Here is a 17,052-nt window from a genome sequence, read left to right as displayed (position 1 = left end):
GGATTTCCTGATGGTTGAAGGATTTGCAAACAGGTTTTCCATATTAACACGGCTGTACCTTGAATTCTAGGGGTAGTGGCTTGTCTTTTAAATAGGCGGCTGGCCGATCTAGCAGTGTTTAACATGATGATGATGATGATGCACCAAATGCATCTGAGGAAGGAGACTGAGGTCTAGGAAAGCTCCGGCTGCCAACTTCTTTCTTTCCATGAGTCTCAAAAGTGCTATAAGGACCTCTCTACTACATTTAATGCCAATTGTATGCTCTTTAGGATCTTCTCGAATTCTTCCATGGGTGCCCTTCTTATTCCTGGCCTCCTCCTTTCTTGTTCCCTTTGCCTTCTTCTTTCCTGTGATCTCCTCCTTTCTTGGCTGCAGTCCCCATTTCTGGTCCACCTTTTGCTGCCAGGGAGCTGCTCTTTTTAACTCTTCGGAGTTCTCTCTGGGAGGAATGGCTGGTGCTGAGGGTTGCTTCTTTTGTGTGTCCAGCAATGCCTTTGCAATGCCTCTGCTGCTGCCTCCTCCTCCTCTTCTTGTAGCCCTTCCAGAGGGGCCTCTTTAAAGCCCCCTCCAAAAAGGCAAAGGGAACTTTTGCAAAGTCTAAGGGCTCTTCCATCTCTTGCACGCAACAGGCGCAAAGGAGGCGACCTAGAACTTGGGGGCTTGGAAAAAAGAGCCCCCAAGGGAAGGAAGGGGCCCCCCAAAGACCCTATCTTGGGGAGGGGTTTACAGCCTTTCCTTTTCCCTGGCCTCTTTGCCCCCCTTTGCGAGGATCGTGGTGGGCTGCTGCATGCAAGAAAGGAAAACTTGGGGACTCTTGGTGGAGCGCAAAGGCAAGGCAGAGGGAGCGCCTCTCCTCCTGGGCTCCTGCTGCCTTTCCTTTGCAAGATTGATTTTTGGGGAGGGGTCTGAGCCCCCCAAGTCTGGGAGCAGGAGGCCCAGGAGAGCTCCAGCCCTTGCCCAGGTCTCCTCCCTCCCTCCTTCCCAGGTGAGTCAAGAGGAGGAGGAAGAGGAGGAGCAGGAGGAAGGAAGGAAGGCAGCCTGGATCCGGAGAGGCTGCTTGGGCTTCTGCAGGGAACCACCTGCGCCTTGGCCAGGTAAGGAGCCCAGCTGGAAGCAGCCCTGCAAGGGATGGGAGGGGATGCATTTGGCTGGAAGGGGGCAGAATAGGGGAGCTCTGGGGGTCCCCCTTTCCCTCTCCTCTCCTGGAGCCAAGGCTGAAGGAGCAGCCAGCACAGGGCCTGAGGGGGCTGGGGGTGTTTTCCCCAATACAAGTTTCTTTGGAAGCTTTGGGGGGGGACAAGGGGGGGCTGCTGGAAAGGCAGAACAAGATTAGGACTCTCGGTTGTGCTCTTCTTGTCCTGCTCCAGGACTCAAGCAACAGCTCTTTCCTCTCTTTGGAGGAAAGAGCAACTCTTCCTTCTCTTTCTCTTTGCCTTCTTCTTCTTCTTTCCTTTCTATTGCTCTCTTTTCCAAGGCAGCAGTTCTTTCCCTTTCCCTTGTTCTTTGTTCTCCTTTCCATAGCAATTCTTCCTTCTTTTTATCTTCTTTTTACCCCTTTCCATAGCAGCAATTTCCTCTCTGTCTCTTCTTATTCTCCTTTCCATAGCAATTCTTCCTTTTCTTTACCTTTACCTGATTTCACATCTTTGCACACAAAAGAAATGTGTTAAATGGTGCAGGATGGTGGCTGCAACCCCTGCAAACAGTGCATTGATGCTCCTGGAGGCTTTTGAGGGAAGGGGAGCCATACAATTGGAAACATGTCAGCTGGGGGATTCTGGGAGTGGCAGTCCAAGAAACGAACCTTCCCAAGCTCTGGTTTGATTTGTCTCTCATTTTTCACTGGCTTTCTCACACCCCTCCAAGTTTCACAGTGCCTTTGCTTGCAGCGAACTGGGCCTGTTGCCAGCTGCCTTTCTGCAAAGGGTGCCTTGGCATCCCCAAATGGTGCCTGGGAGTGCTCCTCGCCATCCTACACTTGCAATAGGGTGATCCCTATAGCCTCAGAAGGAGACAAGAAAGCTTGCTTTCTGAGCCTTGGAGCCCAATTTTCCTCTTCTCTTGGGCCTTTTCCTCCTCGCCACTTGACCCTCTCTGCCTTCTTTGGACTCAGCTTTCCACACCAGAGCCCCCAAACCTCTCTAGTTTCCATAGCAATCCCTTCCCAGCGTCCAGAGAGGCCTCTTGCAAGGCTGCCTCTCAAAAGGACTTCTCTTCCTTACAAATGCATACACACACAAGGCTTGGAAGAGGTCACTCCACCATTGAGCGCAAGAATGTCTATTTTGTGTGTGCCAAACTTCCTTGCAGTTGTGCAGAGTATCGAGGGAAATCTCCTTTAATTTTCTTTATTCAGGGTCTTTTAGGTATAACGGCCACAGATCTGCTTCCCAAACCCATGCTGGTGCATCTACGCTGTAGAAATAATGCAGCTTGACATCACTTTGGCTGCCATGGTGCTATGCTACAGAATCCTGGGATTTTTGGTTTTGTGAGCCACAAACACTCTTTGGCTGAGAAGGTGGAAGAACCTTGTGAAACTACAAACCCTGGGATTCTATAGCATGGAGCTGCAGCACTTAAAGTGGTGTCAAAGTGCATTATTTCTACAGTGCAGATGCATCCCAGGCTTGTGATCTCAGTGGGTTTTCGGTCTTAATTTATACAATCAGCCCTCCTTATCCACAGAATTTTTATCCATGGATTCAAGCATCCACAGCTTGAAAATATTCCGGAAAAGCATTAATTCCAAATAGCAAACCTTGATTTTCCATTTTATATAAGCGACACCATTTTGTTATGCCATTGGATTGAATGGTACTTGAGCATCCATGGATTTTGTTATCCACAGAGGGTCCTGGAACCAAACTCCAGTGGATAACGAGGGACCACTGTATATTCTGAATTTGTTACATATATTTTCCACCTTTCCTTCATGGCTCCCCTCTTTACAACATCCCTGTGAGGTAGATTAAGGCTGAGATAGGGGAAAGAGGGGCTCAAATTCTGTTGGTGTCATACACCTTTGTGAATTCTGCTTTGTACTTTTTTGGCCATTGTGCAACAACTACGTTGATTTCATGATGGACTAAATCCTATGGTTGGATCTCCAGCTGGAGAATAATGAATGAATCTGTTGGAATGATTCACCTTTGTGTTGACTCACTAACAATCGATTAATTTGATCTACTGTATTTGGGAATAACCAAGAAGGGTTCTGGTTGCATTCTTGCATGGTGCATAACTATTCATCAGTATTCAATTTAACTCACTGGGATTGCAGAAATAGCAACCGTACATTATTATTCCCCATTGCACAAGGGGACAAAATGCAGGCCAATTGGCAGGGGCAGAGCCAGTTGCACAATGCTGGGTGGTGTAACGCAACCAACCAACACAGAAGTGCATGAGTGTATATTTATACCACAGAAGCCTGAGCATGAGACGAACCTGATCTGTGCATACATTTCGTGGGAACTGGAATCTGGAACTTCTAAGTACCAACACTCACACCATTTATCAACGTTTGCTCCAGGTGAGCATATTTTGGGGGGCACCTGATGAACATTTTGTGCACAAATAAATGCATAAAATAAGTTAAGTTATGCAGAATGCATCTTCACCAAAGGGTGCTGTGTTGCTTTCTTTCACAAAACTAGAAGTCAGAGTGGTGCGTGGATGTGCCGCATCCTTTTGTTTTGTCACCTTCATGTGTCGTCTGTCTCTTTGCAGGAAAGGTAGGGTTAAGTCGCATACTAGGTCGGCTCCTTGCTTTGTGGGCTTGCTCCAGCCTGCAGTTTGTGGGGCGGCTCAGGTGTGGCTGGCCGGGCCGGTTGCATTTAGTTTCCGTTGGCCGGGTGCCTGAATCTGGATTAGCTTCTTCTGGGACTCCACCTGCAGCTTTTTTTCCAGGGCCATGACAGCAGGAAACGGAGACTCTTGTTTGCAAATCTGCAGACTGGGACATCTGTTCCTGTTTTGCTTTATTGAGCGGCTAGAAATGATGAACAAGGAGTCTTAATTTCAGACCTAGGCTATTGCCTTCCTACTTCTTTCCATCCAGTTCCAATACTTCTTTCCATCCAGTTCCAATTCCAGAGCGTGGGAAAAAGGTCAGGATTTTGGATTGCAACTCCCAGAATGCACCATACAGCATTCTGGGTTGCAATCCAAAAAAAAAAACTGTTCCCCCCCCCCCCCCAAGCTGTGTATTCATCACTGTGCATCTCACCCACCCCAGAATTGCCACAAGCCAAACCAATGGGTTCTGTATTCTTTTTCCCTGTAGTGTTCAGTGCCCAGACACACTGTCACATCATGGCGAAGGATGAGGGATGCTGCAACCTGTGTGCCACCTGCTTGCTGGGTTTTTATACCTGCCACTGGAGTCGCAACAAGAAAGGCCTGGCCACCAGCAAAGTGAGTGGGCAGCGCAGTGGGAGGACGCCTTCCCCCCAAAAATGTCCCTTACCCCTAAACACTTGGTAAATGGACTTCAACTCGCATGAGAGTATCTTAAGCATGTGCAGAGTGCATGTACTCCACAGAGAACTAGCTTCATGTGTCTGGAGCAAGGTTAAGAGAGTGTGTTACCCAAAGCTCAAGAACTACTTTCCACAGGATGCTAAGATGGAATTTGTTGTCTTTTCCTATCTCTTTCCTCCTCTTTGCAGTGTGACTGTGCCTGGGTCTTCTTCCTCTTCTTCGTGTGCCTTTTCACCCTGGCCTGGTTGTATTTTGCCCTCGTGACCCTCAACGATTTCCACAACCTCAATGAGTGAGTAGGAGACACAAACGTCTGCAGGCAATATGATAAATAGCCAAAGGACCCCCAATAGATGATGGAGCAAGCGGGTTTTCTGCTGCTCCAGAGACCAGGACCCAAACCGATAATAAATTACAAGAAAGGAGATTCCAACTAAACATTAGGATGGACTTCCAGACAGTTAAAGCTGCTTTATCAAAGAAGGTGAAAGAGTCGCCTTCGTTGGAGGTTTTCAAACATTACTTAGAAGGCCATTTCTCAGCGATGCTTCAGTTGTGAATTCTGGCACGAAACTAGCTATATGGCCCTTGGCATCTCTTCCCATTTTGTGATTCTGTGATGCTTTTTGGAAACAGGGCATGCCCACTGTCTGGCACAGGAATTCTCCACTTTTGCTCCTCCATCTCTTTTGTACTTCACCTCCCAGAATCCCCCACCCAGTGTGACCACTGCTGACCAGTTGTGGGGGCTGAAGTCCAAATCTGGGTATCTGGAGGACCAAATGTTGAGAACCTCTGGTTCTAGCATGAGGAAGGACTTCCTAACAATGAGAGATGTTCAGTAGTGGAATGGATTCCCTTGGAAGGTGGTAGACTCCCCTTCATTGGAAGATGCCTACCTAACAGGAGCCCTTTACCTGTGGATTGCAACAGGTCAGGGGTTCAACTACTAGATGCAGGGATGTTTCTAGGGGAATGTGGACCACACCGGGTGACAACTCAGGTCTGCCTTCCAGTGTAGGGTAGACTGGGGCTCCCAGAGATTGAAGGTCCTGAGAAGGACCTGGTCCACCTGCCTAGAGGCTGCAAGGATGTTGTAGGCACACCATGATGACCTCTTGGAGATCTTGCCCATCACCATATGGGTCCTGGACCCTTTCAGGCAGGTAGACTGGAAGAACCCAAGACATGACAGTCCAATGTGAAGTTGAAGGCTTTCATGGCCGGCATCCATAGTTTTTTGTGGGTTTTTCGGGCTATGTGGCCATGTTCTAGAAGAGTTTCTTCTAGCTGGTGAAACGTCAGGAAGAAACTCTTCTAGAACATGGCCACATAGCCCGAAAACCCACAAAAAACATGACAGTCCCCTTGGGTTCCCCAGTCCACCAGCTGTTGGTGACAAGTGTACGTTTTTCTCCCATAGTGGCCCAATCTGGTTGCAAGTCTGGGGGTGACAGCATGAGTTACCACCAACCCTAGTGACACCAATGACCATCTGATTTCTGGGATCTCTTTCAGTTCAGTGACTTTATACAAACCCACCTATCCATCTCTATCTACCTTTGCCATAACATCTCCCTGGTTCTTCTTTCTTCCCAACAGGTTCATTTTCCACAAGACAGACTGGTGGCTGGACTGGTCAGTGGTCATGATATCTGCAACGGCGACACTGGTGACCTACTCCTCCCTGCTCCTGGTATGGACTGGTCTCTGTCTCTTTTGCCAGGAATGGCATCAGCCCCATTTCACCCTACTTTGGCCCTACTTCGGATTACAAAAGGGTCCAATTCCCAGGGTCTCTTGGGCCTTTAGAGTTGTGCTTTTCCATCTGATGCAGGGCGTTCCTAGCAGCGTCTCTACATTGCAGCTCCAAAGTGGCTTAAATACACAGGGCCTAAGGGTGCTAGTGAAATGATGCACTTTGAAATGGTTTTCTTTCTTTAATTCAACGGTGTCTTCACAGGACAACGTGTGTTTTGATATCATTGCCTTTTCTGGCTTCTTTTTTATTATAACTTAATACGGTTTCTTTTTTTTATTAGTCTTGTTGCAAGCAGCCTTGAGTGCCGTTTTTTGGATGGAAGGCAGGATATAAATCAGGTTTTAAATTGATGCGGCTGCCTCAGAAAAGACAACCGCTCTCAGAGTATCCTTCAGGGAAAGGCAAAATTAAACCTACTTAGTAAAAATTATCAGTTGACTTTTGTCCTTGCAGTTGCTGTTAAGAGCAGCAAAGCCCTTCTTCCCTCCCTTGAGGCATAAATATGCATTGAAGGCGTATGGGTAAATTTTGCCAAGTCAATTGCAAGAGGGTGGCTGCTATTATTTCTATGTCCTGCAAAACCAGAGAGATATGCATGGAACCTGGAAGCAGCTTTTGAAACAGGAGGTCCCTTTGGGAATGCATGCAGGACTGCATCCTCACTGAAGAAATAACCTGGTTTGGCACTGCTTTAATTGCCCTGGCTCAAGGCTATCGAATTCTGGGAGTTGGAGTATGTTGCGGGGCCCAGAGCAGAGCAGTTAAAGCAGTGCCAAACCAGGTTATTTCTCCAGTGTGGATGCAGCCCAAGCAGCCCTCTCGGGATGCCAACTTCAAACTGCAGTCGATCTGGATTGGCAAGAGATAGTGTGCGCACACATACACACCCCTTCAGACCCAAGGGAAGGGAGGATCAGGCATGGCTGGGTACCAAACCTGATATACAGAGCCCCTGGAGCTGTTTTGAAATCGGGAAGGGCTCTCAAGATTAGCAGGAAGGTGGTTCCTTAATTTTGCCTCCTTGCCCACACAGCTTTTCCTTTCCATTAACCTAGAAACAACATCTGGAATGATGTCCTTGCAAGTGCAAAATGCCCTTTGTCGGGTCAGTGGAGCTTTGTTGCTGTTGTTGTTGTGCGCCTTCAAAGTTGTTTCCGACTTACGATGATCCTAAGGGGAACGTATCATGGTTTGTTTTTTTGCAAGGTTCAGAGGGGGTTTGCCATTGCCATCCTCTGAGGCTGAGAGTGTGTCACTTATCCAAGGTCATCCAGTGGGTTTCATGGCTGAACTGGGAATCGAACCCTGATCTTCAGAGTTGTAGTTCTACACCGAAACCACTATGCCAGACTGAGCTTACTCCCAAGTAATTGTAGCTGGGATAGGTTGCAGACAGTTTTTTATTATTATTCCCAGGAGGACTCAATAACAATTGCTCTCTTTCTTAGTGCTGCGTTATTTACTACACTTCTGCATCAAGCCTAAGGAGGCCCAGCTCAGAGTATAATTCCTATGCTGAGTACGGGATTTGGGGAATTGTCATCCCAAAATGGACTCTTCCTATGCCCTGCCATGATCTCTAAAATTCTCATAATGGAAGCTGATCAACAGAAGTGGTTCCTTGCGTTTCTAACCTTTCTCTCTTTTTAATCCCAGGTTCTAGCAATCTGCCTACAGCTCTGCCACCAGCCTCTGAACCTCCATTGGCTACACAAGGTAACCCTAACTTTGGGTTAGACTATATAGCCTTTGAAGCCCCTTCCAATTCTGTAATTCCAACTGGACTTCATTGAGTGCCGACAGTAGGTTAAGGTCTGCATGGAAAACACAAGTGGGACTGTCCTTGCTTGAAGGGTCTTCCCTGGTACCAGAGCTGAGAGAGGATGATGGGAGTTCAAACCCAACAAGAGCCATAGGTTGAGGAAGCCTGATCTAGGGCAGTGGAAGTTCTTGAAAATCCACTACTGGATTGCCTTTCTTAGATCCTTCCCTTTCTCCCTCTGCTTTCTTGCAGGGCCTCCTTGTTTTGACGGTACTTGCAGTGGCTGCTGCTTTTGTGGGGCTGGAAGTCCAATGGTCAGAGCAGTGGGAAAGCGCCCGCATCTCCCTTCAGGTAAGAGCATGCAGCTGGCTCAGAGAAAACAGTCTATAACAGCCGCAGCTGCACTGTGGACATTGCATATTCTGCAGGGACAGCCCCAAGTAATCCTCTGCCATCCCACTTTTCCAACTGCAAACAGAGTCCAAAGTGTTATGGAATGTGATAAAGCTCATGGCAGTGGACCATTTTCTTAACAAGGTGTCACAGTATGTGGGGACGCCCTTTCTCAGGAAGGGTGAGAAAACTTGTGAGCATTCTTTGCATTCCTGTTCCAAACCGCTGGGAGTATTGATACCGTCTGCTTCTTAGAGGTGACACCCAGCAGAAGGAGTAGGAAACAAGTCGGACAGGTTGTAAGTGTTGGTTGTAGGTCCATACAGCGGATGGAGACCGGTAGGGAACCAGCAAAATCCTCCAGGTCTGTAGGGACCAGAAAAATTTGGAAAGTAGACACGTTCCCCTAAATAAGCAGGACCTGGGCCCAGGTTTACATACAAGCTAAGGGAGCTGCAGCTTTGAGGCACATACTGCTGAAGGGCTTTTATTTAGCATTTAGAAATCCCCTCACATGTCTTCCCCCTTCCTTCCTTCCTTCCTTCCTTCCTTCCTTCCTTCCTTCCTTCCTTCCTTCCTCTCTCTGTCTTACTGTGGCAAGGTGGCAAGGTAGCCTCCCCTGGGAAGTCCAAACTGACCGTCTGACTCTTCTTTCTGTCTGGCCAGGCTTTGGGTCCCTTCCTGCACATTGGAGCTGTGGTGGGCATGACCTTCCTCGCCTGGCCAGTAGCCAGCTGCTTTTACCGTACATCCCATACAGGTATTGGGGAGGAATCATAGACCTTTCCAACCTTACAAGCCAAACCCTTTTCTTCCACCAGCATCTCACCTGCCTCCTCTGTCTATCTTTTTCCATAGCTCTCAAGATCCTTCTCCTGCTGGTGTATCTGGGTGCCGTTTTGGCTTTGTATCTGGCTCCTCTGGGCATCGACTCGCCTTGCCTCATGGAGCCCAGCCAGCTGCCCCCCAAACCGGCTCTCTTTGGGCACCGGGGAGCCCCCATGGTGAGTATCAGGCACCTCCTTTCTGATGTCCTTCAGGATAATGAAAAAATATTTTCAAGAGGAAAGCCATTTTGGCCAGTCTCTGCTGAGACTGCTCACTGACTCATGGGAAGCCCTACAGCAAGATGTGGATGGAATTGCACTCCTGTGCCCCTCACATTTACCTGTCTCTCTCTTCTTCTTCCAGCTTGCACCTGAGAACACTCTGATGTCCTTCCAGAAGGCCATCCGTTGCGGTGTGAGTGTCTTGGAGACTGACGTCCTGGTGAGGTAAGGGGCCTAAAAGCCATCCTTCAAAAGAAGTGACCTCTTGGTCCTCGTGTGAGGCACCTTTCAGGGCTCTTCACTCATCCTTTAGCCATGAATGACGAATCCACTGCTGAGGCAAACTCCTCTTCCTTCCCCTCCAGTGCGGACAATGTTCCTTTCCTCATGCATGATGAGAAACTCACCCGGACTACCAATGTCCAGAAGATTTTTCCGGAGAGGGCAAAGGCCAATGCCACTTCTTTCAACTGGATGGAGTTGCAGCAACTGGATGCTGGCAGCTGGTTCCTGCAGGTGAGAAATGGTACACAGCTTGCAGGACAATTTTGGAGAGCCTGAAAATGCAATTTGGCTTGCTTGCATGAGCCATCTGGATTGGATTGCATTGCATTTTATTTTTTATTGCAGGATGCCTGCTGTCTAGAGAGAGTCCTTTTTGTTATAGTTTTTAGATGGGTGACCTATTTTCCAGGGGCTGCTTGAACAGGAGGCTTTGCATTTTTGCACAAAGCCCTATCCGGTGGCTGCCATTCTGGGTGGGGTGGTGAATCTCCTGCAGGCTTTAGTCTAATGTTTAGAGGAGATATCCAGGGTGCTACACCTATTCTGAAAACAAGCTGAGCACCTTCGGCAGGTCTTTTAAAGTTCAGTCAAAGCCCTAGAGCAGGGGTAGGCAACCTTTTTGAGCCGGGGGCCGGGTTGCTGTCCCTCAGACAACTGGGGGGCCGAAGCCAAAAAATAAATAATTAAATAATTTTTTTAAAAAAATTAATTAAATAAATAAACCAGGACAAATGTAGGACAAAATTTTCAAATGGAGGGCACTTTTTTATAAAAAGTGGAGGACACGCAAAAATTTTTGCTGATTTAAAAAAAATGTTAATATAAATGCATGCCCACCTCCTCCTGATAGGCCAAAGGCCCCTTGCCCTCATGCGAGAGGCCAAAGGCTCCAGCGGCAATCGGTGGCAGGACCAGGCTGGGGCCGGTCCCAAGGCCTTGCCGGGCCGCATCCGGCCCGCGGGCCGTAGGTTGCCTACCCCTGCCCTAGAGCGAAGGAGCTCTATTTAGAGACGCAAATTGGAGCAGGCAAGTGAGTTCACTGAGAGGGGCAAAACCAATGTGGGTTGGCTGCCTATCCAGTTCCTTTGGAGTGGGGTTGGGGGTGAAGTGAGAGGGGTCTGGAGCACCCAGGCTCTGGGTCGTGGCCTCATTGGCTCTCTCCGGTCTACCAGAAGCGCCCCTTCCCCACAGCAAGTAGCCTCTCAAGTGAGGATCGGGCCCTGGCAGCCGCCCAGCGGGTCCTGTCCCTCAAGTGGCTGCTGTCTGAGGCCAAGAAGCACAACGTATCCATCATGTTCGACCTCCGGCCGGAAGATAACCCCCAGTACGAGCGCCTTGTCAACATCACTGTGGAGACCATCCTGCGGTCGGGCATTGCTCCGGAGCAGGTGAGCGGTCCTCCCTGCTGAATGTGCCAATGTCCCAACATTGGAGGGAGGGAAGAAGGAGGCAGACTTAAGAAGGGGAGTTTGCCTCAAGAAACTCAGCCCAAGTCAGTGGTTCCCAACTTTTTGTATGCCCCACATTCCTAGGAACACTAGCCTCCACAACAACCAGAAACAGATCTATATAAGGTTGACTTATACCTATGTATACCAGGATGCCAGCAGGTTTGTGGCATTTCAAGCTCTTTACATTTCCACATTCCCCATGAAGATCCCTGCTCTCATAGCCTATTATGTCACATTAGGAACACCCACCTTACATCTTCATTCTTACACAAAGTACAAGAACTGCACTTTAAGACTCATGTGGCTGAGGGTGGTAGGGAGCAAAGGCCTCTCTCCAGCATCATTCCTCCTTCCTCTACCCACTTTCACCTCCAGATCCTGTGGCTTCCTGACGGTTTTCGCGAACAGGTGAAGCAGCGAGTGCCCAGGTTCCGGCAGATCTACAAGCGGAAGAGGCTCAGCAATGAGACGGAGGAGCCGCTGCGCGTCAACCTGCCCTACCAGAACCTGAGCAGCGCAGAAATCCGGTGAGAGATGGGGATGGGTGGCAAGGGGACAGGTCAGTACTTCTTCTGTAAAAGCAGCATAAGTTAGCAAATTCATCTGAGGAAGTAGACTCAGGTCCACAACACCTCATGCTGCCAACTTCTTTCTTGCAGTGAGTCTCAAAGGTGCTACAAGATCTCTCTACATACTGATTCTATAGACTTAACACAGCTGTATCTTTTAATCTTAGCAAATATCTGGCCATTTTGAGGTCACGAAGGTTGACTTGCTCCTTCTCTGTGCATCCACTTTTTCCCCCCGCAGGGAATACCGTCGCGACAACATCTCGGTCAACCTCTACGTGGTGAATGCCCCCTGGCTCTTCTCCGTCTTGTGGTGCACGGGCGTCAGTTCGGTCACCACCAACGCCTGCCAGGTGTTGCAAGGGATGGAGCGCCCACTCTGGCTGCTGGTAAGACTGCTTTGGGGAAGGGAAGACCAGCATCACCTTCTCTGATCAGTTCTGGGAATTGGAGTCTCTCCTGGGAGCCTGGACAGAGTGACCAGACCTCCTCTTTTTCCATGTCTTACATTTCAATCTTCAGGTCACCATTTCTGTGGCCCTTCTGGCTTCATCGCCCATCCTCTGTTCCCTCTCTTCCAGCCTCGTGCCACCTACCAAATGATCTGGATTGTGACAGATTGCGTTTCCTTCTTGCTAATTGCCTGGGCCTTCCTTTTACTTAAGTGAGTACAGTTGTGCGTAGTGGTCAAAGCTCTCTCAGCAGTGCTCCAATTCCTTTCTGTCTGGGCTGGGTAACCTTAAGACTAGCAATCCCTTTGTGGCCATGCCTTTCCAGCATTGGGGGCCTTACCTCCCATTGTGCCACTACAATACTTTCCACAATGTTGTGGAAAGCCTGTTGCAGTCACCACAACCATTGCTTATGCTAATGCACTAATTTTCTAAAATTCTACAACTAATTTTCATTGTTGTCTTCTCCTTGCAGAAGATGGTCTCGGAGGAAAGAGTCAGCAGGTAAAGGGGAAGGGTTGGGGCTTTGGAATGATTTCAGAGAGAGATTGTACGTTTGAGCATATAAAGTGGTGCAGACATGCAACCCAACCCCAATTTGCAAAGCGACAGTGGAAAGCAGTAAAATTTGTATTAAGCAACAGGAAAGAGTGCTACCATCTTCAACTCTACCACCAAGTGATGGGAGAAGATGGAAGACCTCTGGCACTATGTTCTTGCAATCATGCTTCCTGTCTCCTCAACATTAAACCCCTATCCATCTGCTTCCCCAAAGGCCTCACTCCCCAAAACTATGGTCACACAATGTCACTTCTGGTTGCCATTTTGAGAGAGGGATTGTGAAAAAAATGAAGGTCGTGGGAGGGAGGGTTCTGGGGGACAGTGAGGGTAAGCTGAAGATGCTCTCCTACATTTTGGGGCACTTTCTGGGGAGTTTTCAAGCAGAAATAACTCCCAAATCATGCTACATTTTTAAAAATGGGTTTTGGGGAGAGGGCTGGTGGGGGTTAGGAGCTCCCAGCAACCCAGCATTCCCAATGGTGAGGATTTCTGGGAGCTGAAGTCCCACAACGTATTTAGGAGGTTGTCATTCAATTCCCACCCTTGTTCTGAATGCAAAGCTTCTTAACAATGTGCTAAAAATTAATTTGTCAGCCCAAACACTAAAATTTTTCAACAGCATTTTGAAATCCATTAATTTAACTCTGAAAGACCAGGGGTCGAATCCCCACTTGGTCATGGAAACACACTGGGTGGCCTAGGGCATGTCAAACTTTCTCAGAGGAAGGCTATGGCAAATCTCCTCTGAACAAATCCTTCCAACAAAACCACATGATAGATTTACTATAGGGTCACCATGAGTTGGAAATGACTTGAAGGCACACAACAACAACAGAATACTGCCCAGCCTTTTATAAGGATTTCACACGAAATGTACAAGTGCCATCACTAAGGTTTCAAGGCTCTGCTGGAAATGAAGCGCTCTCCTTTTTGCAAATGAAGTCCAAAAGCTTACCTTCGAAGCTAATGCTCATCTCTTTGGATTTCCAGGTTCCGACTCGGATGTCCTCCTGACCAAAATCCACAGCCTCTTGTCTGAATGACGTGGGAGCATGGAGAGCACACAGGCCTTTTCCTTTCCAGGGCTGGCTTTGGAGCAGGGCTCCCTCTCTCTCTTCTACCAAGGCTGCCTTTTTGGGGGATGGCTTGAGGTTGGGGGGCCAAGAGGCTGCTGCTGGCAGAACCTGCAAGAGTTGACCTGCCTTGCCCCAGGACCGAGAGGAGCCTCAGCCCAAGACTGGACTTCTGCCCTTCACCATGCTGGCTCTTTGCTAACCTGGCATCTCCCTCAGCATGGACTTGGGCCCTGGACTGCTTGCAAGAGCGGTGCACCTGACGCTGCCATGGAGGGATAATGTGTTCGGTGGGATAGCTGGCATCTCTCAGTGTTTCTGGAGCACTTTTGAATAAAGCAACCTATGCAGGTGGGAAAGACTGGAGCCAAGGAAGGCTGGCAATACTCTCCTACTGTTTGTGTACCTCGAAAGGAGTCATTGCTCTAAGCTAGGGATGGGTAACTGTCACTAGGGCATACTGTGTTAGTCCCCCAGGAATACTTAGAGAGTTGCATCCCCACAAAACACATAGTACTTTTGCATTCTAGGGGACATGGGGGGCATTGTCCCTATGTTTTAAAAAGGAGAGCTCTTAATAAACAAAAAAGAAGCTCTGCTGGGGGGGAAAGTACAGGGCACGCTAGTAGTGGTTTGAGTGTTAGACTATGACTTTGGAGATCTGGTTTCGATTCCCAGCTCAGCCTCAAAAAGCCCACTGGGTGACCCTGGGCAAGAGTGGGCAAACCTCCTCTGAACAACCCTTGCCAAAAAAACCCCACAACAGGTCCTTAGGGTCACGGCAAAGTCGGAAACGACTCAAAGGCACACAACAACAAACATGTTTAAAAGCAGTACTCCTGAAGAGTGCACAAAAGCCAACAGGAAACCTATGGGGCTCTTTAGAAGTGAATAATCTTTGCTGAATGGCCAGGCGACCTAACAGAGCACACAGACCAAGAATGGCTCCATGGAAGGATGCCACTATGGCCACCTGAAGTCTCCCATCTTGATGGGAGGCTGAATTAATCCTGCAGTAAAGGTCTTGGCCGGTAGATGGAAGCCTCTCTCCATCAGCGGTGTCAAGGCAGAAAGGCTGGCAGTTAAGAGCTATAGACTACTATCACCTATCATGGACATTTGGAAGAAAGGAGAGTGGGGACCTTTCCTTCCCAGCTGCACTTTTTGGTTGCTTCTAAAACCTGGCACACAGGGAACACAGGAAGGAGTCTTACACCAGGTCAGACTTCTGCGCCTTCAACTTGTTTCTGACTTATGGTGACCCTCAGGTGGGGTTTTCTTGGCAAGATTTGATCAGAAGAGGTTTGCCATAGCCTTCTGAGGCTGAGAGAGTGTGATTTGCCCAAAGGTCACCCAGTGGGATTCAATGCTGGTCTCCCAGTGTCCTATTCCAGTGTTCAAGCAACTACGCCATGCTCACTCCCTCAGACTTTTGCTCTTCTAAATTTGGGTGCCCCAAGGGTGGCATGTGACCCTTTCCTGGCCAAAAGAGGAGAACTGCATCCAAGAGCCTCCTGGGGCAGAAAAATTGTTTGCAAGCCCCTTGCATAACTTAACATTTTTAAAGCAGTTTTTCAAAACCAGAGGTAGCATTCCACCTGAGAGCTAGGGAGACTCCTGGTGATATCATTAAACACTATACACCAAGCAGCAACCACATTTGCTCACCGCTTGTCATTGAAACATGCACACAGAATGCATTTTTCTGACAGGACATTAAATGCCTTTGCAAATTGCAAAGCTTAATTTAAAACAATTAGCCTGTGCAAAGTGCAGAGCTATATAGAAGGCTCCCAGACTGAGTGGACAATTGCATGCAGCTGTGTCTCTTACCTGAAGTAGATCCCATAAAAACTAGAGAACCTAAACCTAAGCTTTTTGCCTGGAAATGTTGTTGTTGTGCACCTCCAAGTCCTTTCTGACTTATGACAATCCTAAACCCACTAGGTGACCCTGGGCAAGTCACACACTCACAGCCGCAAAGAATGACCATGGCAAGCCTCCTCTGAAGAAACGTGCCAAGAAAACCCCATGATATGTTTGTCTTAGGGCCACCATAATTCACAAATGACTTGAAAGAACACAACAAGGAGAACCTATTGTGAGGTTCTCTTGGCAAGTTTCTTCAGAGGCGGGTTGCCATTGCCATCCACTTGAGGCTGAAAGAGTGTGGAGATGCTGAGGGCCAAATACTCTCCCGCAGAGTCCTCCTTTCCCAGATTAAGCCTTCCACAGAACCATTTGCCCCGCTGCCTTTACTAAGGTAAAGTGAGGACTGCAAGTACAGAAAAACCTCTCTGTGGAAGAGTTGAACCGGTCCAAGTTCCCAGACTGGGCTCAGTCCAGGATGAGCCTCATCTTCCCCATTTCCAGGATTTGACAGCCAAGCAACAGACCCCTTATAGTCAGTTGCAAAGCTTGGCTGGGAAGGCCAGAGGCCAGCCACCCACCTTGGCCGCCATGGAGCACAAGCGGCTGTCTTGGCAGAGGGAGGCAAGGGCTGCTCCCAAGCCTGCTGTGGGAAGAAAAGAATGGAATGTGCTGGCCTACAAAGCGCAACCCTCTGTGCTGGAATGCGGCCGGCCAAGGAGTCAGTCATCCATCCGGAGCAGGCGGGGCTGCAGCCCTTCCATCCGTCCAAGACTGGGCCAGAAAGAGGAAGCTCTCCGGTCCCCACCTCCTCCTCTTCTGCTTGCCAACAGAGACGCAGAGCATGATGCTCTGCCACCAGAACAGCCTGAGTCACACTAGTAGTGGAGGAAACCTGTGCCAAACCTTTAAGACTTTGGCAGGGTGGTTGTTGTGTGCCTTCATGTCCCTTCGGCAAACCTATCGCAGGGTTTTCTTGGAAAGTTTCTTCAGAGGGGGCTTGCCATTGCCATATCCTCCAAGGCTGAAAGACTGGGACTTGGCCAGTGGTTTTCTGTGGGTTTTCTGGCCACGTTCTGGAAGAATTTATTCCTGGCATTTTGCCTGCATCTGTGGCTGGCCTCTTCAGAGTGTAGTGGCATGGAAGTGCATGGGGTATATATATACCCAGTGGGTTTACGTGGCCGGATCCTGGTCTCCAGAGTCCTAGTCCAATGCTCAAACAACGACAGCTCCTAAACCTTTGAGACTTTGGTGGCGAGGGAGCCCTGGTGGCGCAGTGGTTAAATGCCTGTACTGCAGCCATTCACTCAAGACCACAAGGTTGCGAGTTCAAGA

At 48.8% G+C, this 17,052-nt stretch overlaps 2 protein-coding genes across 2 annotated transcripts in view; one reads left to right on the top strand and one right to left on the bottom strand.

Annotated features, from left to right (window-relative positions):
- LOC149308640 (5-hydroxytryptamine receptor 2A-like) overlaps positions 1-16,339 on the bottom strand; it is a 210,898-nt gene extending 194,559 nt beyond the window's left edge. Inside the window, exon 1 of the mRNA XM_089536177.1 lies at positions 16,296-16,339. The gene's annotated coding sequence lies outside the window, so the exon portion shown is untranslated. The remainder of the gene's footprint in view (positions 1-16,295) is intronic.
- Positions 533-13,848, top strand: LOC149308641 (glycerophosphodiester phosphodiesterase 3-like). Its single transcript, XM_089536174.1, has 17 exons — positions 533-1,097; positions 3,433-3,538; positions 4,292-4,422; positions 4,677-4,780; positions 6,091-6,184; positions 7,907-7,966; positions 8,265-8,363; positions 9,072-9,165; positions 9,264-9,409; positions 9,597-9,679; positions 9,820-9,970; positions 10,912-11,127; positions 11,566-11,717; positions 12,001-12,148; positions 12,341-12,423; positions 12,687-12,715; positions 13,763-13,848. Exons 3-17 carry the CDS (start codon positions 4,321-4,323, stop codon positions 13,813-13,815), a joined length of 1,614 nt encoding a protein of 537 aa, XP_089392300.1. The 5' UTR covers positions 533-1,097; positions 3,433-3,538; positions 4,292-4,320; the 3' UTR covers positions 13,816-13,848.
- Positions 16,340-17,052: the final 713 nt, after the last annotated feature.

Source organism: Sceloporus occidentalis, unplaced genomic scaffold, assembly GCF_023333645.1.
Source record: "Sceloporus occidentalis isolate IW3139 unplaced genomic scaffold, rSceOcc1.0.p SCAF_8, whole genome shotgun sequence".
Lineage (NCBI taxonomy): Eukaryota > Metazoa > Chordata > Lepidosauria > Squamata > Phrynosomatidae > Sceloporus > Sceloporus occidentalis.
This window is presented reverse-complemented; position numbering and strand designations above follow the sequence as displayed.